Source organism: Balaenoptera borealis, assembly GCF_965194805.1.
Source record: "Balaenoptera borealis genome assembly, chromosome: 14".
NCBI lineage: Eukaryota > Metazoa > Chordata > Mammalia > Artiodactyla > Balaenopteridae > Balaenoptera > Balaenoptera borealis.
The window spans coordinates 12,309,835-12,337,318 of record NC_138875.1 but is presented as its reverse complement, the minus strand read 5'-3'; the positions used below and the strand labels follow the sequence as shown (position 1 = coordinate 12,337,318).

General features: G+C 42.0%; 1 protein-coding gene and 1 long non-coding RNA gene across 2 annotated transcripts in view; one reads left to right on the top strand and one right to left on the bottom strand.

Annotated features, from left to right (window-relative positions):
• Positions 1 to 6,176, bottom strand: part of VPS4B (vacuolar protein sorting 4 homolog B) — a 30,807-nt gene extending 24,631 nt beyond the window's left edge. The window contains exon 1 of the mRNA XM_082353755.1: positions 5,880 to 6,176. Coding sequence (XP_082209881.1) covers positions 5,880 to 5,906 — 27 coding nt within the window. The 5' untranslated portion in view covers positions 5,907 to 6,176. The remainder of the gene's footprint in view (positions 1 to 5,879) is intronic.
• A 63-nt stretch (positions 6,177 to 6,239) lies between these two features.
• On the top strand, positions 6,240 to 20,136 carry LOC309610665. Its single transcript, XR_014234120.1, has 3 exons — positions 6,240 to 6,491; positions 9,565 to 9,777; positions 13,829 to 20,136. It is a non-coding gene; the product is annotated as an uncharacterized lncRNA (long non-coding RNA).
• The last annotated feature ends 7,348 nt before the right edge of the window (positions 20,137 to 27,484 follow it).

The following is a 27,484-nucleotide window of genomic DNA, read 5'->3' as shown; positions in this document are numbered from 1 at the left end:
ACTGATAAAATGTAGCAGTACATGTTTCACAGTTCAAATAGCCTGAACTTCCAGCTAAATTTCCAAGTTTGGTAAACTCAGCAGGATATAAAAGGTGGAGTCACAGCACCTGGTCAACTGGTGGTTTGGTGTACCTGGTCTTATAAAAATGCATCCAGAAGGCTCAGAGGCTAAGTCACGCAGCAGAAGTAAGTCCTTCCTTTTTCTGGCTATGATTTCCTTCTTATGCTATTTTGAATTGCTGTGCCACTCACCTCTTCAGCTACGCATTCCCCTCATTTGCTGTCAGCCCTCTTTTAGGAACCAAAATGACATTTGTTAAAATTCGTACAGTCAGTATTTAATAATCTAGCTCCAAATATGGTACCAATCACTTTAAAGCAGCCTTTTCTCTGATGATGGATGCATCTGTATTTGCACTGTCCAATACGGGAGCATATGGCTTTTGAAACTTTTGGCTAATGTGACTGAAGAGTTTTAAGTTTTATTTAAGTAAAATTTAAATTTAAATTGCCAGATGTGGCTACCATACTGGACAGCACATGTTAAACCTTTAATCAAAGATGATGATTGGAGGATATGCATCTTTTTTTCCCCTGATGAATGCTCCACTTCACCCTTGTTTCTGTTAGCATTTTTCATTTGAAACAAAATTAACTGTGTCTTGCATGGTTTGGGAGTGCCAATTATTCTTTCAGAATATAATCCTGACCGTCTCCATCGCTACCACCCTAGCTCAATCCACTATCACATTTGTCAAACCTACCGCCTAGCCTCCTCTAAGCGGCCAGCCTGCTTCCACACTTGATACGGAAGTCCACACAGCACCAGTGAAGGGCACCCTTTGATGGCTTCCCACTGCAAACAATAAATCCCAAATGCTGGGTCGTGATCTACCTGGGCCCTGGCTCTGTCTGGGTCTCACCTGAAACCCTCTAGCCCCCCTTCACTCAGGCAGCCTGCGGACTAGGACCCCTCTGCCCACAACACTCTTCCCTGCTCTTTCCCCAGATGGATGCACAATGGTCTCGTTTTCAGGCACAGTTCACATGCCAAGTCCCCAGAGAGGCCCTCCCTAATCTCCTACTTCAAAGGCTGCACCCCACCCCTGATCTCAGCTCTCCCCTCACTCTGCACTTTTATCCCATTGCTGTGTTTATCATTATTCCCCTGTATACTCACTTATTGGCCATCTCCTTTAATATACAGGGAAGCTCCACAAGGAAGGGGACTTCCACCGCTGGCACGCAAACAGCCCTCCTTCAGCTATCCCTGACACTAAAACCCCCTTCAGCTTGCTTCTGTTTCTCTGCTACCTTCAGAACCCAAATCTCACCAGAGCAGTCTCTACTCTTTCCAGTTCCTTTTTTTCTACTTACCCTTCAGCTGCCAATCTGGGCTTCTGTCCCTTATCTTATCAATAAAACTGCTCATATCAAGGTTCTCTGTGATGCAGATCCAAAGACCAGCTCTGCGTCCATCCTGATCTCTCGACAATATTCTAAGACAGCATCACTTCCCTTCTGGAACACTGCCCTCTGCTGAGCTCCCAAGCACCACTTTCCCCGTTTTCCTCCCACCTCTGACAGCTCCTGCTCGGTTTCCTTTGCTGATTCTTCTTCTTGCACCTGACCCTGAAACATTAGGGTTCCTCAGGGCTTGGGCTTCTTTCTGTTTACTCCCTCCCTATGTGAGCTGTTCTCAATGATTGAAGCTGATTATCTTTAGGCTGATGATTCCCAAATTTATTCAATTTTAAAACACACCACTCTTCTGTTTAAAATCCTTCCAGTGGCGTTTCTGTGTATGTGGGTTTTGTTTTGTTTTGGTCTGTCCTCTCCCACTAGAGTGTAAGCTCCATGAGGACAGGAGTCATGCCTGTTGTACTGGCTTTTTTATATTCTGGAGTCTTGCAAAGAGGCTGGCACAAGATTAACTGAATCTCAGGATCAGCCAGGATCCAGTCATCAATATGGAGGCACAAAGGCTGGGAACCCCTGGGACTGTCCTTTTCAGATTAGGAGACCATGATGTGTCCACGCTAGAAAACCCTGGGAAACTGGGTAAATCCCAGACCCACCCATCTCAGGAGGAAACATGTCTCAGCCCCCGTCTTTCAAGGCTGATTCTTTCCCTGGTGCTCTGGAGCCCATTCCTACCTTCCTCATCAGACATTTAGTCCCCTCAATTATATGAACTCAACTGTTCTCCCCAACCTAACCTTTCCTTTTTTTGGGGAGCATTCCTTAGCATAAAAATGTATGCACATCCTATCTTAGACTCATAGCTACAAAACACCAACAGAAACACACCAGCTCTCCCCAATTCTAAGGTCCCCATGTAGCTACCATCTTATTCAATACTTACCTCCTCACCTCCACAGCAAAGTCCCAAAGAGAACCCGAAGTTCATCTCGGTTTCTTGATTCCTCCCACGGCAATGCTTCCTGCTCCCTGACTGCCAGATCTGTCACTTATCTAGTTATGGGTAACTACGTGAGCACTTAGCCCTCGTAAGAGACACCTCACATGGCCTCCTTTGGCCATCAAGGCACCATCCTCTCCAGGTTTTACTCTTGGCTATGTCAAGATTCTTTTTCAGGCTCCCTTTTCTCTCTCATTAAACGCTGATATTCTACTGGGTCTGTACCTTGGTCCTTGTCTTTCCTCATTCTATAAACTTTCCAAGACGGCCACACCTCTGCTACCATCCGTAGGCTGTTAACTCCCAAATCCTTATTGCCAGCCTAGCCTAAGTTCTAGACATACATACCCAGCTGCTCAATGGACAGTTCTACCTGACTGTCCCCACAAGCATTTCAAGCCCCAGAAGTTCAGGACCACCCTGGCCCCAAATATGCCCCCTCTTCTTGTAATCCCCATGTCAAGCTGTGCCCTGTACACACACAATGGTTTCATTCTAAAACAAAAACTTGAGCTTACTGCCTCCTCTGACTCCCCATCTACAGCAGGATGGGGACCAATCACCTCTGTGCAGCACACACTGCTCCTTGTCATGTGGCTTAACTAGGCTCGACCTCTCACCTGGCACACTCCGTTCCCGTCACACCAAACTACAGGGACAACCCGGATGGCTCAGACTTCGTACCTTTGTGTACAGTGTGCTCTCCACCTGGAATACCCTATCCCATTGTCTCCCTGTAAAACTCCAGCTTGTCCAACACTCAGCACAGTCATTGTGGTCCTCCAGCTGCAAAGTCCGCCGCAGCACCCCCAGGAGGCCTAGCCTACGCTTCCTCTAAATTCCCACTGCCTCTGGTACATCCTTCCAAAGGTCACGAAGTATCCTAGTAGTCCCTTTATATGTCTGATGTTTTCACATCAGAATATAAGCCCTTGGAAATCAAGGATGATACATGTCTTTTATGATTCCCCAACATGTAGCAAAATGCATGGCATAGTAGACTCTCAGAAAAGTAAATATTCAGGACTGAGTAAACTTTGAGTTCTATACACAATGAACTTGCAGTTTCTCCCAACCCTCTCCAAGGTTTGTTACACTTCTAGGCTGAGGCATATGTTGTTTTTCTCTGCTTGGAATGCATCCCACTTTCTTGTCCAAGAAGGCATGACTTCATAGTGAAAAAGCACAAACTTATAAGCAGAAAGCCCTGGATTCAAAACTAATCCAAGTCTTTAATACTAATTAACTGTATGTCTCTGGGCAAATCATAAACTTAATAAGCTTTGGTTTCTTATACTGTGAAACTGGAGTAATACCTTGAAGAGTTGTTTTGAGGACTAAATGAGATCACATCAAACACCAGGCAGACAATTAGTGTCAGTACCTTTCACTCTTATCTAAGCTCGCATCATCTTCTCTGTGGAACATTTCTCATTTATCCTTGATGAGTTACACAAGCCCTTCCTTTCTGCCCTCCCACACTAACCTTTAATTCTATTATAGTATTACTGCATTATTTTATTTTGATTTTTAATTATCTGCATTCCTCCATTTAATTATAAGCATCTGGCTATGGGGATTTTGCCTTGTTCAGTGGGAAAGTTATTCGTTAGTTGAATATTCTTCATCCAAATTTCCTACATTAGAAGGTGGAAAAGCTTGAATGAGAAAGCACACCTGTGACCCAACCACTGATAAAAGTATAACTCATTATCTCTCCCTCTGTTTAACACTATCAATTATGCCTTTAATATGGGTCAATCTCGATCTGATTCACTGAAGAACATACATAATTCAATTCAAATATGATGCAAAGGATTACAGAATGAAACTGCAAATGTTTCAAAATTTAAAAATCAGTAAATAGATGAAAATTATATTGTAGAATGCCCAAATCACATGCAAACTCTTGACAAATGAAATGTTGGTGTACTATGCATAAAACAGATGAGCAACAAGGATATACTGTACAGAACAGGAAATTACAGCCATTATCTTGTATTAACTTTTAATGGAGTATAATCTGTAGAAATACTAAATCACTACGCTGTACACCTGAAACTAATATAATACTGTAAATCAATAAAACGTCAATAAAAACGTTTTTAAAAGATGGTCGAATAAAACTATGCAGTTAACTGACAAACCAACAAGGATGAAGACAAGATAGGCACTTCAAAAGAAATCACCTTTGATCCTCAAAGGAACAATAGTTTTATCAAATGACCAATACTTTTTCCAAGTACATTTACCAAAAAGACCCCTTCTGAATGGTGCTACAAAAACACTAATGTTAAGTGAAGATTGTTGCGTCTTAGTTTAATGAAATCTTGTTGGAAAAAATACACATAAATCAACACATGACTTATTCTTTATTCTAAGAAATAAGTCACATTGCAATTATATTTTGTGAAAGACATAAAACATTTATTTTCATAATCTTTTGGGTCGATTTTCATGATAAAAGTCCCAAGCAAGTGCCCCACCTCCTTTTTGGTGAAAATTTGATCTCGATTTGAATCAGTCTACTTTTAGTGATTTTTCTTCAGGATCAATTATCCTGGGCTAAGTAGATTCTCTATTAATTATCCCAGGTGCCTGTACCAGGCACTCAACAAAAGCCTTTTCAACTGCAAGATCAAGACAAAGATTCAATATAGGGATTCACGCTACTCTTTTGTCCCAAACTTGACTAGTGCACTGGAGCTCTCGAGGTTAAGTCACATTCTAAACTCCACTGAAGCCCCAGGTCCATTCTAGGGATGGGAGCCACTGTTTCAAACATTTCTCATCTCAATGAATTCCATTCCACAGAGGTCTAACAATTAAGTCTAAAGTATCAGGATTACATGCTTTATGAACAAAACACTGAACTCACTGCGGTAGGGGTGGGAAAGAAGTCACAAAGGAGTTTAAGAAAACTCCATGATCTTATTTATATACTATATTTTGGGAGCCATTAGCGTGCACCTGAACGTATAGCTCAATGAATTCACGGATTCCTCAGATTCTGAGACTGTGCTCACGTTTCTATTCACCTGACAGCTCGAAAAGAAAGGCTTTGCTACACCAGCTTGAGGAACTAGGAGAGAACTCGAACCACCCTATTTTCAACTGGTCCAGCGTAAGGCACTGGATACATTATGTTCCTTCCTCTCTCCCTTACACTGACTGCAGCGTTCGTGCCTCTGTTCAAAGCTCTGCCCAGCTCGGTTCAAACTCGGCTGGTTTGAAAAGGAAAAAACAAAAACAAAAGCCTCAACAAAAGTCAAAAGTCCCACAAAGCCAGTGGGCTTGGGAAACCCCGGAAGCAGAAGGAAAGCGTCCGACTCTCCCACCTGCCTCTGGGCCGGCGCGCCGCCGCTTCCTCCCTCTTCCCCGCCCCCCACTTCCCACCCCACGCCCAGCGCCTCCCCTTGGCTTGGGCTCTCCAGGGGGCGGGAGGATGGCGATACCTGGAGGTTGGTCGAGGTGGATGCCATGGCGGAGATACGAGGCGGTTCCTCGAAGAGGAACGGGGGCAGAGGAAACCTACAGTGGCAACGTCGAGTCGAGCCCGGAGCTGCCCCAAACGTGCGCAGGCCGGTGGCTCTTGGACCTCAAGCGGCGGCCTCCTCTCCGGAACTTGTTCCAAAACAACACTGCGCTCCAACAGCCGGCGGACCCCCCCCAACCCCGCTTCACAAAACTTCCGCAACCCCGAGCCCCTCCGGGCTCTCGTCCGGCCTCCAGCCTCAGTACTTCCGCTTTCGTCATCACCACGCGCGCCACCCAGTCCCGAACTAAACCCGTCGAGGCCTGGCGGAAGTCAGGCTGCGCGCAGGCGCACTGTGGCTCCGACCTACGGGCAGTGGGACCGCACGGGGTCGAGAACCGTTCCATTTTCTTCCTTCTACGGATGTCTTAGCCTTTGAGATGAGTTATTGGTTCTGGCTTCTTTCGCTTGACGGAGCATGGAGAGTGCTCTGTCAATCTATGGCTTTTGTGTGAAAAAAGGTATCCCGTCTCCAAGACCCACTGGTTGGTGACTTTGGGTCCGTTACGATTTACTCCTGTGTAAAGTGGAGGTAATTAAAGTACCTATCTCAGGGTTGTGGAGAATGCTAGTGCTGCGCGGTTAGGCGCATTGCACAGTGATAAGCGAACAGGAAGGTCTCAGTACGCCTTAGCGCTTGTACGCCTTAGCGCAATAACAAGCTCTACACTTGTACACTTCATCCCGCAAGCATTTTCCAGTGGTTATTGTCATGGCTCTAGGAAGCCCCGAGAATTTCAATAAAAGTTATGTATGGCGCTGCCCTCAAGGAGCTTACGGCAGTCTGGTGGGGATGCCGGCTTCTGAACACAAGTCTTGTGAAACTGTTAGATCAGATATTATTTATTCCAGTTAACGTTACAGGGAAGGTTAATGGCTTGAGCAGGTGAGTGCTTTATGCGAGACCACAGATGTCAGGGATTACTGGCAGAACTAAAATAAGACCTTTTCCCAGCATTCTGTTGTTTGCGGGCACAGTCCTCATTTTTTTCTTCCTTTCATTTAGTTTAGCTTCTCAAAGGAAAGCGAAATAGATGTTCAATCACTCCAACGTTTTATTTCCCACTCATTCCCTAATTCTTTCCAAACATCTGGTGTCTTCTAAATAAAGAACTTCCCTCCCTCGCTTCTTACTTAGTATTGTCAACTACCCAGTTCTTGCAATCTCTTCCAGATAGTGTCCTAATGTCCTTTCTCTAACCTCTTCACTTTCTCCCCTTCTTATTCTTAAGGGCAGAATTTCCTCAAGAGTCTGACATCCTCTTCTTTCTCACTACTCAAGCTATGCTCATTTTATCCCCTTCCTGGGCTCCAGGTAGCAATAGAATAGAAATGGCTTCAAATTTAAATCTCTAGGCCTGCCCTGTCCTCTGCCCAGCATTTATAGCTACCTCCCAGAGAGCTCCAAAAAACCATAGGGTTTTCCCACAAGAAAAATTCAACACGTTAAAAGCCAAATTAATTATCTTATACCCCAAACTTCCTTCTCTGATCTCTCCTCAGAATAATATATCACCAAATCTCCATCATGCAGGCTCAAAGCTAAAGCCCTCTCTCTGCCTGCATCTATCAGTTCTCCTTCCTTCCCACACTGTCCCCTTCCAGTTACTGATAAAATACTATAGGGACTCCAGCCCTTAGAACATCAGCACATAATAGACATTTAATAAATATTAAACTATTTAACGGTGCTGCTTAAAATAAGTTGCTGGTTCCTTAATGACTTTCAAGCTTGATTTTGCCTGAAGATACAATCAGATTCCAATTTACCTTTCAATTCAATCCCTAAATGTTTACTGAACACCCACTGAAGACAAGTCTACTGGGCATTAGGAACCTACAAAGACAAATAAGGTGTGGTCTTTGCCATTTAGGATTTTACAATTTAGTGGAAGGCAAGACATGTAATAGTGAAAAGAGAATTCATTTTTTTTTTTTTTTTAAGAGAATTCATTTGAGTACCACAGTTGAGTACAACCATGTGCCAGGCTGTTTTAGGTGCTGGATATGAACCAAACAGTCAAAAATTCCTCTTTTATCACCAATACAGTAATAAGTCCTGTTGATACCATGTGCTCCCTGATATGCAATGAGGAGAGTGTCACCTGCGGTATTTTAAAAAATCTATAACCTCAGTCTCGTCATGAGAAAGTGCCATACAAATACAAATTGAGGTGTTTTTTTTTTAACTTCTACAAAATACCTAACTAGTGCACTTCAAAAATGTCAAAGTCATGAAAAAACAAGGAAAGACTGAGAAACTTGTCACAGATTGCAGGAGACTGACAACTAAATGCAATATGGGATTCTGGACTGGATCCTGGAACAGAACAAGACAGTGGAAAAACTGATAAAATCTGAATAAAGTCTGTATTTTAGCTAATAGTATTATACCGGTGCTAATTTCTTAGTTTTGATAAGTATACCATAGTTATTTAAGATGTTAACAGTAGGGGATGTTGGGTGAAGCATATATGGGAATCCTCTATATCTTTGCAACTCTTTTGTAAATATTATTTTAAAATAACATCCTTCTTTAAAAAGTCCTGTTCTTTGGGAGCTTACCTTCTAATGGAATAGAAACTTTTTACCTTTTACATGTGTGAGAGAAATAGAAAGTATATATTGGTCTCTGCCCCTGGTTCCTGGCACAGAGCTCCTGAACCCTTGGAATTTCCTGGGTGATCGAAATGTCTTTTGTTCTAATGAGGTGACCCTGGGTGGGCTCCTGGATGAGGACTGATCACCACAAAGTCCAAGCCATGATTAGAAACTTGGAATTTTCAGCCCCCCACCTCCATCCTCTTGAGAAGGCAGAAGGGCTGAAAATGGAGTTAATGATTGATCATGCCTATATGATGTGATGAATCCTCCATAAAAACCCCCTAAGTATGAGGTTCAGGGAGCTTCTGGGTTGGTGAACATAGAGGTGCTGGGAGAGTGATGGGCTCTGAGAGGGCCTGAAAGCTCCTCGCCACTTCCCAAATACCTTGCCCTATGCGTCTCTTCTATCTGGATGTTCAACTGTATCCTTTATCATAACCTTTTATAATAAACCGGTAAGAGCAAGTAAAATGTTTTTCTGAGTTCTGTGAGCTGCTCTAGCAAATTAATTGAACCTGAGGAGGGGGTCATCGTAACCTCCGATCTATAGCCAGTCGGTCAGAAGCGCAGCTAGCATCCCTGTTTTGTGACTGGCATCCGAGGAGTGTGTGTGTGTGTGTGTGTGTGTGTGTGTGTGTGTGTGGCAGTCTTGTGGGACGGAGCCCTTAACTTGTGGGATCTGACACTGTCTCCAGGTAGTGTCAGAATTGAATCAAATTGCAAAACACCCAGCTGGTGTCACAGAGAATTGCTTGGTGTGAGGAAAAGCCTTCGAGTATTTGGTGACCAGAAGTATCAGAAGTGAAGTACGGCATGTGTAGGTAAAAAAGACAGGCAGGGAAGAAAGACCTGGCAGGGAAGAACTGAGTTTTTCCAGTGCAACATGTTTAAATACGTAAATGTAAAAATGTTATATTCTCAATGGTTTACAAAGTATTTTCACATATATTTTCTCATTTCCTAATTCTGTGAAGTAGATCTTAAGTATCTCATTTTTACAGATGTGGAAACCAAGCCTGAGAGAGAGAGAAGTTCCCCAATCCATGCAGCTCTTAATTGGCAGAGCTGGAGTTTGAACCAAGGGAACCTGACTTCGGGTCCAGTATCAGAAGATGAACGGTGACAAGTGCTGGAACGGAGGCAGGTCACACCGTGGCGCCACAGAAGGGAGAATGCTGAACCTGGAAGGAGTGCTTAGGAATTTCTTAGGAAAGGTATCAGTTAAACTGAATCTTCAGATCTTAAAACGGATTTTGACAGAGGCTAGGCCGTTTCAGGCAGAGGAAAAGCATGAATAAAGGCATGGAAGGGTGGAGTATATGACGTGTTTGAGGGATGGCTGGAATGTAGGGAGCCAGGGGAGCTGCGGGGAAGGAGTGGCCGAAGAGGAAGCTAAAAAGGCACCCGTGGGCACTGCCAGGTGTTCAAGGCTTTGGAGATAAGGAGTCTGGACTTTGTAGGGAGTAAGGATTCATTGAAAAGTCCCCCCACCCCCTTTGTCCCTCCTTCCCTCCCTGCCTAACTTTGTTCCTTTTAGAAGAAAGTAGCTAGTAGAGTCCTGACTTGGTCAGATACAAGTTTCCCCTGCTCTCCAAAGAGTATTCCTATGAAAGCTTCATAAGCCGACACGGCGTAAAGCAAAGAAACCATCACCTTAGAGCACATCTTGCTAACAGACGCAGAGAATAAATCGAGATAAAGCACAGGGGCTCACAGACACAGTTCAAAGCGATGGCGGCTCGATGCTGATATGCTGAGTGTAGTTCCGGGGAAGGAGTTTGGCGGGGCCACTCTCCGTGGTGGTAGCTCTGTAACTCACTGCAAAACAAACACTGAACTATATTTCTTCCTGATTTTTCCGTAAAAGCAAAAATCCTCTTCAGATTTCTTTCAGTTAGCAAAAACAGGTACTAACTCAGGTCTTTCGTAAAAGCGAAGTGACACAAAGCAAATTTTCAAAAAGCGGGGGAGACCTGTATTGGTTTTAGGAAGATGAATCTCGCGGTTGTTTTTGTAGGAGGGACCAGGGAGAGAGAGGAGGCAGGAAGGTCAAGCAGGAGGCTACTGCGACAGTCTCACCTTTTAGAAAACAGAGTCTGCAGAGCCAAACGGCATATTCCCCATTCCTGAAGCACAGGTGCAATTTGGGCTTTAATTAATACATCCTCCTTCCCTCAATTGCTTTCGCCAATTCAACCTATTAAAATCATACCTATTCTTCTAGTGCCTGTTCCAATGTCACTTGCTCAAGACACCTTCAAAACCTCTCTGAACTCATAGCACTTTGGGACCTTGAATTGTCCTGAGATAATGCAGGCTAAGTGCCTGATACGGTGCCTGGAGCGTAACAGATACTCAGAAATTGTTAGCCTCGCCTGCATAGTGTTCCTTCTTTCTAGGCTGTAAGGTCACCAAGGCCTAAGACTTCATCTTATTCATTTTTATAACCCCTTCCCCCCACCCCATGCCCTCACTCCCCACATATACACACAGAGTACGTGCTTAAGGAGCCAAGGTGTGTTAAGCAAAATGAAGTCTCCTTGTGAATGATCATTGGCTGGTGGGTGGCACCTATGGATTCATCTTTCCACAGGGTCTCACATCCAGCCCATCCAGGACCAAATCCATCGCAGACCATCTTAAAGGAAATGCTGATTTCCTTTAAGGAATATTGAAGGCCTCACAGCATGAGTGGGCAACTGCTCGTGTCCACTCAGGAGTCAGGTCTCTGCTTGTTGTGTCACCAGCTCCCTCCCTGACCTGGGACATAGCAATAAGGAAGGCAAAGCACTGACAGGGCTGATCATGTGAAGGAAGTGACTCATTGGGGATCTCAGGCAGAAAACCTGTTCTCCACATCAGGCAGCATACCTTTCTGAATGTGCTGGTCACCTGGAGGCCCAGCCCTTTCCCACTTGTTGCTGTTCCTTTTATTCATATGAAGCCACAGAGAGTCCCGGATTGATAGGTGGGTGTGGGAACTGACCCATTAACATCAGTCAGCCCTGTGAAGATGGGCGTGTGGACTGAGGCATCCATTCTTCACCGTGGATTATCTAAGGTGAATATGCTCTAAGGCATCAGCTCAGAAGAAAAGGTGAGGTGCCTGCCCTCTAGAAGTTTGCAAGCTAAGTCATCATCCCCCAGACTGTGGGTCCTTAGACCACAGATAATGTACTTATATACCAAGAGTGGATTTCAAACACTTACCCCACTCCTGCTCAACCCAAGTCTCTTCCTGAACATTTTCTCCAAGAATGTCTCCTTTGCTCTTGTGCTGGATTCAGTATTCAAGTGATTTTGGCTGATAGTGTTCTAATTGTTGAAGGAAGGTGGAAAATATTTGATCTCTTCTCAAAACTCCCTTTTCCCTCTCAGAGTATGAGCTATATTTTTTTCAGCTTTCTCCCTCTCTCAAATTCCAATTCATTGATCTTTACCAATAGAATAGGAAACAGCATTTTATAGCCTTAGATATACTCTCTGATATATTTACAGATAAAATGACTTGCTTTGTAAAAATGCAGTGTAGCGGTGGGTAGGTTGAGAGAGAGAGAGGGGGAGGGAGAGTGTGTGTGCGTGTGTTATGTGTGAAACAAGAGATGGTTTGTTGACCGTTGTAGCTGTGAATAAGTGCAGAGTGTGAGGGGGTGTTCACTGGACCAATTTCTCTGCTTTTCTGTATATTTAAAATTCTCCACAACAAGAGATTTTTAAAAAATTGCATTTCACATTTGTGTCGAACTCCTATTTAAATTCTTTGTCCAATTTTCTACTGTAGTGTGCATCTTTTCATCTTTCTCTTACTGATTTATTAGTCTTTTGTATATTAAGGAATTTCCTCTTTTGTGATATGTGTTGCAAATATTTTCCCATTTTATTCTTTCAGTTATTACCTGTTTTTGGTATGAGAATGTAAGTTTCAATATAGTCACATTTATCATTCTTTTTCTTTTTGCTATGTTTAGAAAAACCTTACTCATTACTAAGTTATTTGAAACCACAGTACAACTGTGTGTTCTTCACGTACTTTCAAGGTTTCATTGTTTCATTTAAATCTTTGACCTCTCTGGAATTTATTTTGGTGTAACAATTAAGCTCAGGGTCTAGTTTTGTTGTTTTACTTTTATTTATTCCAAATGGGTGGTCAGTTCCTCCAGGGTTATTTACTGAACATCCTTCTTTTCTCTACTCATTTGAATGGCTACCTTTATCATATACCAATTTCTCACAAGGATTTGTTTGTCTGAAATCTTGATTTTTTTAAATATTCCTTTTCACCGCCTATTCTTATGCCAGCAAAACTGTTTTTATGACAGTAGCTTTGTAATACAGTATCTTGTGGAGCTGCCTGCCTGATTCACTCTAAGTAGAATGGAAAACTAGCCAAGGGCTCAGGTTCTGATGCTAGAAGGCTTGGTTCAGATCTTGGCTCCAGCAAGTGTCAGGCAATTACTTAGTCTCTCTAAGCTGCTATTTTTGCATCTATAAAATGTGGAAATAATACTACATGTCTAATGGGGGAATTAAACGAAACTAGCATATGGCAGAACTGGGCTTGGAACATGGTTAACACCCACTAAATGTTAGCTATCAATACTTTTCTAGATAGTTAAGACTTTCTCATATTTACTTTTCCAGGTTACCTTTAGTATCATTTTGTCAAGGTCCAGCTAAAAAGCTTATTGATTTTGTAACTGAATTGATAGATTAGTTTAAGGCAGATGGGGATCTTTAAAATATTGAATTTCCTTCAGGTTTCAAAAACATGTGATGTCTTTTTTGTCTTCTTGTATGCTTCTTAGTAAAGTTTCATTTTTTTTCTTCAGATAGTTTCTGAACATTTCTTTTAGGCTTATTTCTAGGTATTTTATTGTGCTATTGTTGCCATCATAAGTAGTGTATTTTCTTCTCATATTTTCTAGCTGGTTATGGTTTATAAGTAGGAAACCATGGGATTATATGTAGGTTAAATTGCCAGACATGTTGTTTCTAATAGATTATCAATATATTCTCTTGGAGTTTCTAGGTAAACAATAACAGCATCTGCAAATAACCATATCTTTGCCTCTTTCCCATACAATGTTGAAAGTGTCAAGAGTAGTCATCCTTGACTTTTTCCTAACTTTAAAGGAAATGCTAGTAGTGCTTCATAAATAATCATTTTTAAATGTTATTGTGTAAGTTTTCTATTGCTGTGTAACAAATTATCACAAATTCAGCAGCTTAAAACAACACATTTTTATTATGTCACACTTTCTATAGGTCAGAAGTCCAGGAATGTCCTAGCTGGGCTTTTGCTGTGGGTCTCACAAGGCTGAAATTGAGATGTAACCTGGGCTGTGTTCTCATCTGGAAGCTCAGCTAGGGAAGGATCTACTACTTTGAAGCTCCCTGAAGTTGTTGGCAGAATTCACGATAGCTCACTTCATCAAATCCAGGAACACACACACACACACACACACACACATGAGTCTCGGCTGCTTCAAGTCTCTGACTCCAGGGAAGGCTCAGACCCTCTTTTAGAAATTTTTTGTTTTGGCCTGTGAGGCTCTTCGATGCGGCACGCAGGCTTCTCTAGTTGTGGTGCGCAGGCTTAATTGCCCCCAGGCATGTGGGATCTTAGTTTGGGATCTTAGTTCCCCCACCAGGGATCAAACCCTTGTCCCCTGCATTGGAAGGCGGATTCTTAACCCCTGCACCACCTGGGAAGTCCCTCAGACCCTTTTTTAAAGGGCTTTCCTGATTAAGTCAGAACCACCCAGGATAACCTTCCTTTTGATTAACTCCAAGTCAACTTAGTAAGACCTTCATTACATCTGCAAAATCCCTTCACCTTTGCCATATTCTGTTGGTTTGAAGGAAGTCACAGTTTCTGTCTGTACTCAAGGGGAGGGGATTATACAAGGGTATGACTCATTGGGTGTCCCTTAGAGTATGTCCACCACAGTAATATTTTACAAGACATCTCTATAAGGGAGATAGGAAAAATTAATATTTTAACATAAGAGAAATATGTAAGATTTCATATTATAAATACTATATAGAATTTTTGTTGGTTCTCTATCTAATTTATGTTTTACAGGACTTTGATAAGTATTACATTCATTAAAATAGGCAATTAGAAAAATGGAGTGACTGACAGAAAGAAAAATACTGTATTTTATCACATATATGGAATCTAAAAAATAGGACAAGTGAATGAATATAATAAAACAGAAGCAGACTCATAGATATAGAGAACAAACTAGTAGTTATTAGTGGGAAGAGGGAAGGGGGAGAGGCAAGGTGGGGAAGGGGATTAAGAGGTACAAATTACTACATATAAAATAAATAAACTACCAGGATACATTGTACAGCACAGGGAATATGGTCAATATTTTATAATAACTTTAAATAGAGTGTAATCTATAAAATTTTTGAGTCACTATGTTGTACATCTGAAACTAATATAATACTGTAAATCAACTATATCTCAACTAAAAAGAAAAAAAGTGGAGTGACTAAAGACAGAAGCATATAAATAAAGGTTTCATGAAATATCGCTGGCTTGGAAAATTGTATGGAGTAGAGCATTTGGTTTAGAAAGAGGAATCCCCTCTTCGTACCTTACAGAGATGCTGACCAATACATATTCTAACAGTAAAATTGGTTTAGCTATAGAAGCTCTTATTGTCCACTGAGAGCTCCTTCTCCAGAATGACTCGTTCCTGTTGTCTTTTGAGCAGGCAAAATCTCCCAAGATTGCTACCACCAAATCAACAGAGATCGGGGGTGAGATTGTGGGGATGGAATCATTTTTAGTTCAAAAATAAACCTCCATATACTTCTCATGGACTAGTTTTAGGAGAAGGATGTAGGAGAGTTCAGGTTCCATTTCTAATAACACCAGCATGGGATAGCATGATTTCCCAAATAACAACATTAACAACATCAAGTAATGACTGTCTAGATTAGCAAAGGAATTTTGCCTATTGTTATCTAAGCCAACATTTTCCCAAGAATTACAGTCTAATTTAGTTTTTCATTGTCCCATTTGATTGCTAAATTAAGTCAACCCTACAACAAGATTAAGCAGAAAGAAAATGAATACACTATAAGAGTAGCAACTATGTGTTTTACAGGAGAGGGCTCAAATATGATGTCTGTTTAGTAGTGTTTTTTTTCTTCTTCTGAAAATAGTGTAATGCTCTCTTCACTCCTTTATAAACTCATTATTATCAACTTTAAGCAAATCTGTTGAGACCTTAAGCTTTGTTTCCATCTTCCTTTTCAAAGTGTGTAGACTTACATCTGCAGACATTTTCAAAGAGATATCATTGTGTCAGAAAAAAAGAATTGGTTGTGGTTTTGTGTACGTGTCATGATTTAATTACTAGCTAAACAGTAAGTGGCACTATGGTAAATTTCTGAGTAATGATGAGAGTAATACTCTGGGTAGAGGGGGGTGTTGAGGCAGGATTGGGGACCCCTGAGTAAAAGGTCAACCTGACCACTGTAAGACAAAATAAGCTGGCAACTTTCTTCTTCGTGATTTATCTGTAATTAAAAACAGATTTGAAAAGGATACATTTCAATGGTGAAATGAAAAACCAAGAATCACCAAACCTAAAAATGTTTTATTGGCAGCTTCTGTTTCAACGCACATTGAGGTCCATATTTTAACTAGATAAAACATTTAATACTCCTGTTTCTATTCTATTTGTAATTGTGTTGGTCTTTGGAATTAAAGCATGTGGGATGGAATTCTTATTTATATGTGTAAATAAATGTAAACCCTGGGACTTTAAGAGGAAACAATAGAATTGGTGACGTACCTATGCTTGAACCAATAGTACTTTTCAATCACTCAACCAACTGGTACTGATTGAGCTCCTATTAGGTAGTCAGACCTGAATCTGATGTTTCAATGAATCCAAATGAGAAGTCAAACATGACCCTTTCTCCCCGAAACTTCTAATATAGTTGGAAAATCAGAGCAGTTACAATCAGAAAGCCGTCTTCACGGGGCAAAATGAATACTAAATACAATGTAGACCTTATGAGTGAAAAAAAAGTGGTGAGAAATGTTGACTGCTGTGGTCATAGAAAAGGTTGAGTCTGAACTGTGCCTAGAGAGGACACTTTAGAAGCAACGAAGGAATTTACATTTGTTCATAAAAAACACTCTGTGCTACTGAGGAGGGTTGTCCTTTCTCATTATTCAAATTATAATTACAAAATGGAAGTCTTGAAAGCTCAAGTGTTTATTCATAATCTTGGCCAAATTCCACCTTGGAAGAGTAAGCATAGGTTAAAAACCACAGCCAGTTCAATTATTTAATTTCACTGTATTAAAGCTCAAGGTTGCCAAATGATCTCATTACCAAATTATATCCTAAGGTCATGCTGGGAAAATAAGCTATTCTATGCCAGACAAACTACTCCCAAGGGCAACTCCTGGCCAATGATATTTTTGAAGTTGCAAAATGGGTGTGTTTTTCATTGCAAAATTCCATCCTCCACCCCTGGTACTCTTGGAAGGTTCCTAGACTTACCCAATCTAGTGAAACAAAGCGCTGGGCCAAACAGTTATTTAAAAGACACTCAGTAACACATGAATGACAACTAGTAGCAATCTGAAAAGCAATTTTGTAATAGACTTTACAATGGGACAACTTAGGTCTATAAAAATTATAGGAGAAAGCAGCAAGTTGTAGCATTAATGACAAGTACCTTCCACATATTGCTATGATCAGGTATTTACCGGTTGTTAAAACACTATAGTAAGAGATGTCAAGCTAGGGGAAATTACAAATAAAGATGTGAAAAGACTGGAAAGTTCAGCTTTCATTCTTCTCGTTTTAGGACCTGTTTTTAAAATGGTGGGACTCTGTAGAAGCAAAAAGTTCAGGTTCCCTCTTAAAAGAGAAAGTATATACCCCTATCAAGGCAAGGAATACCCCCAAAGAAAGTGCTTTTATTGTGCCAGTGAGAAATTCCAGAAAAGGGATATTATAAGAGCCCCTAAGGAGTAGATTCAGGTCAGGGGAAATATATACCTTGGAGAGAGATGGAGACATTAACTTATTTAGAAGCTGGCTCTCTTCAAAGACCCCAGAGTGTAAAGTATCATGTAATTGATCCAAGTGGACAATATGTCAATCAACAAATCTAAATTGAGTTGACTATTATGTGAAAGGCATCTAACCCTCCAAGCTCCTTCTAAATTTTCCTAATGAAAAAGGCCAGCATTGTGCATTGATTTTCTAAGTAATGGGTATTACGACACAAATGTGTTTGAGAAATGCCCACAGAGATGTTGTAATTTTACTGTGTAGTGTCTGCACACTGTCGTGCGGTAGAAAGAGCTCCCTCTGGGCTTGAAGTCTTGATGTCCTAGGTTCTAATCCTGACTCTCCCACTCAACAGCTTCATGGCCTTTCTTAGAGAGTTAAGAGAAGAGTTTGGATGAAACTCGGTGTGATTTAATCAGAAGACCCCAGGTCTATACTCAGCTATGCAACTCCCTTGCTTTTTGACCTTAGGAAAGTCATTATTAGCTTCTGTTGTTTTTAGTTTGCTTGTTTGTGACGAGGACGAGCTAGATCATCTCTAAAATCTCTTATTGCTTTGCACCAACCCTTCAAAGTGTAGCATAATAATATGACTCGAAATTACTGTGGATGCTTAGAGACGTATCTTTGCTTTTATGCCAGATTGTTGAGGCACTGTGATATAACATTAAATATTAGAGATTTTGAGGTGAGACCCAAGGACAGGCACTTAACTGCTCTGAAACCTAGTTTTCTTATCTTTAAAACTGGACTAATAATTCCTACTTTACAAGGTCTCTGCAAAGGTAAGAGATAATGAACTACAATGTCTGGCCCATTGTGGACATTCAATAAGTGGTGGTGTTTTTTATCTTCACCTCCGTGAACCACTTTATGCCAAAGTGTAGCATTATTCCTGTGGGAAAATAAAATAGACTTCATAACAATCTACAGTTTCTAGGGGAGCTTTGTGGTAGACAGCATAATACTATCTTTTGTAATGGAGATGGTGATCAGATATGAAATTTTAGGAAAACTTACTAATGGACTCCAGTAAGAGTCCATTACTTTACAAAAGTATTGGATGTTACCTCTGTAAGACCTTTTACTCAGATCTTACAGTTAATTCTGACACTTAATGCCCATGGTTTCCACCGGTAGTTAGCTCCAGCAGGCCCCAAATTAACTTAAAGGGCTACAGTGTGGACTGGATGAATCTTCTCACCGTGACATTTTTCTTTATCATTCTTTTCAAGCTCCTATTTTTCGCCACCAATCCTGACATGTTGCTTCGCCACTGCTCTGTGCTTCTACATTTTAGCCACATCTGGATACTGTTGGATGCTTCCTCTTTCTCGCAGGCAAACACAGAACAGCAAGCAGGTTTCTGCCAACCTCGCCACTTCCCTTCATCGTGTTTGGAGCAATAGTGATCCTTGTAAGGTGCAAAGTTAGAAACCCTTCACATTTTACACAGTAACGCTCGATTCTGGAATCAACTTTGAATTAATTAACTTATTCCACTTTTGAGCATCTGTCATTCTCTGTTCTTGAACCTGGGACTTCTTGTTGGTGCTCATAAGTAAGCACTGATTTGTACTTGTTTTGATGCTTTCACTGGCAACTCCCTGTATAAGGCACGATCCCTGTTCTCAGAGTTTATAATCCATTGCTGTATGGGGAGATTAGGAGTAGACAGTCCCGAGACACAAGTGTGAGTTGAGTGTTACAGGCAGCGGATGCTGCAGGCACGAGAAGAGATTGCTCTGGGCTGGGCCGGGCTGCCTACTGAGACGCATGAACTCTTGAGCTGGCCCTTTGCAGCGGGAGAGGAGAGGAGATGCCCGGGCCTGGCGTGGGGGCAGGATGGTGCCGACCACGTGGTTTGTGCACAGAAGTTTCACAGAAGATTCTTATTATGCAATCAGTTCATAAGCTCATCTCTGCTGTGGACATTCTTCTTAGCCTAACACAGGGAAGAAAAGTGGGTGTCGTGTACTGGATACGTGAACTTGGTCGGATGATATGTCCATGTAAAGTCCAATTTCTTCAACAGTTAGAGCCAACATCAAGGGTTAGTGGCACAATTTAGATGGAACACGTTACTGGGAGAGAGCAGCGCCTTGGTATACGTGAGGTGCCACCTCTCCTGCTGCTGCACATAAATATACATATGCGACGGGTGGGGTTGGCTCATTTTTATCTCTACAGTTTATTCATTTTATGTAAGAACTTATTCACCAATTAATTCTCCCACTCATGTGAATAAATTCAAATGTAGTAAATCTGTAGATTTCCTGGCTCTTTGTTATTTCTGGAATATTTCTGTGATGGATTGGAAGACGTTAAAAAATAATTTTAAAGAAACCTTGTCAGATGTCTAAGCACAGAAAGCAGGAGATTGTCTCTGGGGCTTCTGGCGATTCAGCTCCCAAGCTACTCTTTCTCGTTAAGGGGCTCCCAGTGTTTTAGTGTCCTGGTGCTGCTGTAACAAAGTAGCCCAGACTTGGTGGCTTCAAGCAAAAGAAATTTATTATCTCACCATTTTGGAGGCTGGTAGCCGCCAGTCGAAGTGTTGGCAGAGCCATGCTGCCTCTGAAGGCTCCACGGGAGGATGCTTTCTGGCCTCTCTTAGTTTCTGGTGGTTGCCTGTAACCCTTGGAGTTCCTTGGTTGGTAGGTGAATCACTCCAGTCTCTGCCTCTGCTGTCACATCGTTGTCTCTTTTTTTATTTTTATTTTATATTTATTTATTTACTTATTTTTGGCTGCGTTGAGTCTTCATTGCTGCACGCGGGCTTTCTCTAGTTGTGGTGAGCGGGGGCTGCTCTTCTTTGTGGTGTGCGGGCTTCTCATTGTGGTGTGCGGGCTTCTCATTGTGGTGGCTTCTCTTGTCGCGGAGCAGGGCTCTAGGCGCGTGGGCTTCAGTAGCTGTGGCACGCGGGTTCAGTAGTTGTGGCGCACGGGCTTAGTTGTTCCGCGGCATGTGGGATCTTCTTGGACCAGGGATCGAACCCACGTCCCCTGCACTGGCAGGCGGATTCTTAACCACTGCACCACCAGGGAAGTCCTACATCGTGTTCTCTTCATGTCTGAACCTCTGTGCCCAAATTTTCCTTTTCTTATAAAGACCAGCCATCTTGGATTTAGGGGCCATCCTAATCCATTAAGACTTCATCTTAATTTTTTAAAAAAATTGAGATATATTGACATATAACATTATACTAGTTTCTGGCACACAACATGATGATTTAATATTTGTGTATATTGTGAAATGATCATCACAATAAGTATGGTTAACATTTATCACCACACATAGTTACAACTTTTTTTTTTCCTGTGTACCTCATCTTAATTTGATTACATTTGTAAAGCCCCTATTTCCAAATAAGGTCACATTCATGGGTACTGAAGGTTAGGACTTGAACACATCTATTTCGGGAGGACAAAATATAACCTACAGCATCCAGATTGTCCAAGCAGCAGGGGGGGGCAGGGCCGTGCTCCTCCATGTGGAGGTGGCTGGCGGGTAGGGGCACAGCCTCCCTGGTGGACAGAGCATGTGAACTTACAAACTCAGCTTGGGCTTTCTTGTCTGAGTTTGGGATCCTAAGCAGGTGGCCCAAAGCAGCGAGGTGGACTCCATAAACAACCAGCTGTGGCGTGAATGGCCCTGTGTGTGGGTGGGTGAGCGGGTGGGTGAGCGGGGGAGGTAGGGGAGGTTTCTGGCCTCCTCTGGCTCCTGCTTAATTCCTGAGCTGAATTCTCTGGGCTTCCCTTCAGTCCTGTCATCGTCCTTATATCCTTTCACCTAATTCCCTCTCCTTTTTTAAAACTAGACAAAGTCAGTTTTTCTTGTTTGCAAGCAAGAACTCTGAGTAATAGCAATATCAAATTAAAGTAATTTATTATCCAAACATTACCGGAAGGTTCCAAGGGGCAGGAGAATCCGGGGACAATTAGCTTCAGAAGAGTAACTGCCATTAAGAACATTAATTGTGGCAGGACATTAAATATTGACTACCAGGTCACCCTTTTGTTGTAAATATTTTATACAAATGACAAAGGATAAAGCTCCTTTATAAATAAAGGAGTTACATCAGGAAATTTCAGAATTTTACTCTTCAGTATCCAGAGGTCTGAAAGGGAAATTCAAATCATTTTTAAAATTGTAATTCTAAGAGTTTATGGAATCAGTTCCCCAATGGCAGGTCCATCTGCAAATTTTAAACAAATTCTTCCACTCAATATGAATTAATTAAGTTTCTTAGTTCAACCGATCTATCTGTTAATCAATTAGCAATCTGTTAAAATAATTGATACTCCAAACAGATTTCCCGGTTTTTCAGTCCTAAGTGTGGTAAGAGGTCCCTCTACTGGCTACTCACAGAAACTACAGCTCTCTACCCATGCGGCTGTTAACACAGGAATTCAAAAGTAAGCAGTTTACCTTTTGTTGTAACCCCCTCGAAAATTGTCTGAGGTAGTAGCCTCAGGGCAGGAATAAGAAAAGGCACTGATTAGGAAGCCAGCTGTGAAGGAAATCTTGGCCTACAGCTCTCTGAAAAATGAAAATGAAAATGAAAAATGCATCCCTATAGAATAACGCTCTTCAGTAGAAAATATTGCAAAAGCCACAGGTGTGAGCCATGTGTTCATTTTTAAATTGCTTAGTGGCCACATTAAAAAAAGAAGTAAAGCAAACCAAGTAAAATTCATTTTAATTATGTATTTTTATTTAACCCAATATACCCAAAATGTTATCACTTCAGCTTGTAATCTGTATAAAAAATTAATGAGCTATTTTGCATTCTTTTGTTGCACTTAATTCTTTGAAATCTGGGCTGTACTTTCCACCTGTAGCACATCCCAGTTTGGACTAGCCACATTTCAGGTGCTCCATAGCCCCGTGGGGCTAGTGGTTGTTAATTAGACCGCATGGGACCAGGGAAACTCCAATAGCAAGGACAGGAACGCAAGAGATAAGATATTAGCTGTTTCATAATTTACAATTCATAGCTCAGGGTGACGTCTCACAAGCTGTCCAAAACCTGATTAGAAAAGGAACGTCAAAGATGAATAAACTGGCTGTCAAGAGCTTAGAGGTTCATGTTTTCTTTGTATCGTTGTTGGTGATACTTGGTACAAAGGGCTCTGGATAGTGGTTTGACATCATGTATCCAGAGCTTTCAAACATTCAGAACTTCTAGACCAGGGTTCACACCTGTGGGAATGGTAGCAGGGGAATGTGGGCACAAGCCAGCCCTGGGTGTTAAGTTCCTGCTGGACAGTTGTTATGGCTCTTTGTCTTTCCATCTGGCACGTCTCTGTGGGCTCTCAGGATGGCTGCAGCCCTCAGTGGTAGAGCTCTACCCATGACCCGCAGGAATAGCCTTGAGACTGCCCGCCATCACACTCTTGGCTGGCTTTCCTTCCCCCTTCTTGTGGGGTCTGAGGCTGGGTGGGCTAGCGAACAGTAAGATGCATACATAAAATTAAACTGATGAATTAATGTATATAATTTAACTAATTAAAATAAGTATATAATTAAACTAATGAAATTTACTATTGATTATGAAAGTCTTTGTCCTCAAGGGCATTTTTGGTGGGTCCGGTTAGAAGGAGCCATGGGTTACAGTGGAAGAGCATGGCTTTTCCAATGGAGGTGGTCAGAGGTGCACCGAGACTCCTGGATGAAGCTGTTCAACACGCCTGATGTTATTAGGGAAAAAGGGAAACAACTTATTCAACAATAGGCAATTACTTAACAATGTATCTCCATAAAATGGATATTATGCAGCTTTCAAAGGAAGGTTCCGATGAATGCTTTTCCTCTTTATATTTATTTTTCGGTTTTGTCGGTGTTACCCAAGTTGTGTATGGTTTGTTGTGAAACTTCGGCCTCGCCCACTGTTTCCTTCCATTTTCCTCTTCCCACGAGGGAGAACAGGGGAAATTCACCTTCCACTAGAGAAGATTATAAGGGATGGGGTGTCAGTGGGAAAAAGGCAAATTCCAAGTAATTTAATGTATGGAGCTAGAACAGGCATACAAGGAAATGTTTGAAGATACAGGGTAAATTATGCACGTAATGTGATGAATTTCCAAAAATCAGACATTAAAATTGTAACTATTTTGACAACTGAATTTAGCTCTAAATATAGAGAAAAGAAAATAGTCTGGCTTCTTATAAGTCAATTCATCTACATTCAGTAATCTGGAGGGGACGTTACTGATTTAAAACTTTGTGACACTCAGAACAAACTCAGTCACATGCAGGGAGTACCCTGGGCACTCTTCCATTCCCCAGGATAGATATTAGGCTGAGATGGTTTTGTATCCCAGCTGTGTAAGGTCCCCGGAAGAGGGTGACCACGGCACTTCAGATGCCCTCCTGTGCCTACACACACTCTCGGACTGCCGTTTCCCCTGCAGGGCTGCCACGAGCTGGTAACCCCAGGGAGAACCTCTCTGTGGAGCTTGCTGTATCCCTGGGCCTCCTCCAGGGTTTGAGGCCCCGGCCCTGCCTGATCCTGGATTCTGAAACTTCGAGGGAGGCTTTATCTCCCTCTACCTCCAAACGACCTGCCGCGGGCTAGAGGGCTTGTGGGATTCCCAAGCTGAACGTGACCTGCTTGCTTCCTTTCCTGACCTCCCTCCTTCTTCCTCCCAAATGAGAGGGTCTTCATTTTACTGGAGTAGGGGTAGGGCCTAAGGGAACTAGGTCTGCTCTATGGTTTCTATTTTCACATCCTTTCTGCCTTACTCCTTTCAACCTCTTTGTTCTCTAGTTCAGGCCATGCTGGGGCTGGTGGGAGGGCCAGGGAGTGCACATGACAGATGCACATGAGCGTGGGAGCCACATGCAATGACATCTCGCAAATCTCCCCCTCCCCTCCTCTGTTCACCAAAGCATAGGGCTTCTGAAGTGGCCCTGCGTGGTAGGGTGGCGGGTCAGGTGACATGGGTCTCGGGGAGCACTGGAGCTAGTCAGGACAGAGAGGCCAGCCTGGGAAGAAACAGGGGCAGAAATCTGCACCCTCGGCGATGGCAGGTGTTGGAACTGAGGGGAACTGAGTCAAGAGAAGCATCGTGGTAGGACAATTCAGAGTGGACAGAACTTAACCTACGTTTATGGACCATTTGTCCCATGGTTCTAAAAGTTTATTTCTTCTTCTTCTTTTTCATTTATGTAACTTAGAAAGTATTGTGGTTGGAAACAGATTGCTTATTATTTCTTGGGCATTAAAACTTACTTTCTTTTAACCCTGAGTAAATGCCTAGACACTTGAAAATGCAATAAATTAAAAGCATGTGGTAGCTTATAGAAATATCCTCTCTCTCTCTCACACACACACACACACACACACGTGCACACCCCCCCCCCCCCCCGTATGTCTGAGCGGGTCAAGTTGAGGGAATGTCTCTCCGAAATGAGCTGTCTGACTGAGGTGACGATGATGTCACTCATTGGCAGTGAGCTCATGGGGGCCGTCACCGAGGCTGACAGGAAGTTAGAAAAACGAGTCCCCAGGGAAACACGTTGCTCTGCTTCTAGTTCCTTGAGATGTAAACATGTCTCCGAAAATGAATAGGTGTATGCGTTCTCTCTTATCACCACATACAAATGTATCCCTGAGGTGGAGTGAACGTCCTGATGGGTCTGTGCTCTCAGCATTCCTTCCTCAAAGGTGCACCCTCATTCCTGGGGTGGCTGGGGACCTGAAATGTGATCTGTTTTTAAAATGTATTCCCAAATTCCTTCCCCCACCCTTCTTCAAAGTGTGAGTTCATCGTGTTGAGCCAAGATTCAATAAAGAGAGGCTTGCCCCACACCCTGATGAAACGTTCTTTTTGAATGAGTAACAGAAATGCAGTCATGTCTAGAAACTGGAAGCCGGTGATTCTCTTGTAGGGGCTTGCTGGGGCTTGCTGGGGCTTGCTGGGGCGATCCTTTATTGCAACAAACCTCACTGGGAACTGTGCCCAGTCCCTGGGCAGAAAAGCTGCCCGATCACACTTGCATCCCAAAGCCAAATATCTTGTCTTATCAGGAAATGAATGAGGTCTCCTAGACTTTTTTTTTTTTTTTTAAACATCTTTATTGGAGTATAATTGCTTTACAATGGTGTGTTAGTTTCTGCTTTATAACAAAGTGAATCAGTTATACATATACATATGTTCCCATATCTCTTCCCTCTTGCATCTCCCTCCCTCCCACCCTCCCTATCCCACCCCTTAGACTTTTTATAGGAGCAGAAGAGGGGGTGGATTTGACCAGGGTGAGAGAGAGGAAGGAAGACTTGGAGAAAGAGAAGAGCAGATCCTCACTGGTTTAGAATTATCCAGAAAAAATTGAGTTTGGATAGGGAAAATTCTGAATTATGGAATACTTGAAACATACTTTAATGTTTTGAAACACCATATATAACAAACTAAAATACTTATGGTTAGTAGTCAACTAAATGAAAAATGGACTTTTTGGAGTCCTACATCATATGTTAATACATGCTAAATATAAAAAAATTATTTTGAACTTTTAAGCAAATATAATCACAGTACCATATCACATGAGAATAAGTTTCAAATTAGTGAAGTCAAAATCAATGGAGCTATTTGGCTTGTTACTAATACTTAAGTGATTATTGCCTAATAATCAAAATGAGAACTGCTCTAAGGTCTTTGAAGACATTTGAGGGGTGTTCCCCTTTCCATATACCCTGTTGGTAACAGACTCAGATACCAGGAGTGCCGACTCATATAAGTGTAATTTTGGTGTTTGAAGAAACTACCAAACTGTTCTCCAGAGTGGCTGTACCGTTTTCGATTCCCGTTAGCAGTGTATGAGAGATCTACTTTTTCCCCATCCTCATCAGCATTTGATGTTGTCACTATTTTTTCTTTTAGTTGTTCTGTGTGCAGTTCCACTAAATCTTTTATAATGCAACAAAAACATTATCCCACTGAAAATAAAGTTTGTGGGATCTGTGGAGACGGGGAAACTTGACAAGTTCAGGGGAAAAAATCCATAGGAATGTAATGTGATAAATGTCAGTCTGTAAATGTGAAATGCAAGCATTTCAACAGAAGCCCATGCTTCCAAGGGGAGCGCTTCCCTGAGATTTTCTTCTTCCTTCAGTGAATCTGGCACATGATACATTTCGCTTTCGAATCCCTTTGGTCTCCTGCACTGTGTAAACGGTCCTCGGTCCTCCTTAATTTTCGTGACCTTGACACTTTTGAAGATGACAAGCCAGTTATCTGGTGGAACGTCTCTTAGCTTGAGTTTGTCTGATGTTTCCTTATGATAGGATTCAGACTTTTTTTTGGCAGGAATATCACAGAAGTGATGCTGTGTTCTTCTCAGTGCATCCCACCAAGTGGTACATGTTTGTCCCATTACTGCTGATGTTAACTTTAACCCCTTGGTTAGGCCCATTTAAAAAAATATTTTTTAGAATGGTTTTCATTTCACAGCAAAATTGAGAGGAAGGTGCAGAGATTTCCCACATACCCTGTCCCCACACATGCACAGCCTCCCTCATTATCAACATCCTTCACTGAAATGGGACATTTGTTACACCTGATGAACCTACATTGACAGCGTAATCCCCCAAAGTCCAGAGTTTTACCTTAGGGTTCACTCTTAGTGTTGTACATTCTGTGGGTCTGGACAAATGTATAATGACATGTATCCATCATTATAATATCATACAGGGTATTCCCACTGTCCTAAAAATACTCCGTGCTCTGCCTATTCTTTCATTCATCCTCCATCCCCCCACCCCCTGGAAACCACTGATCCTTTTACTGTGTCCACAGTTTTGCCTTTTCCAGAATATCATATAGTTAGAATCATACTGTATGTAGCCTTTTCAGATTGGCTT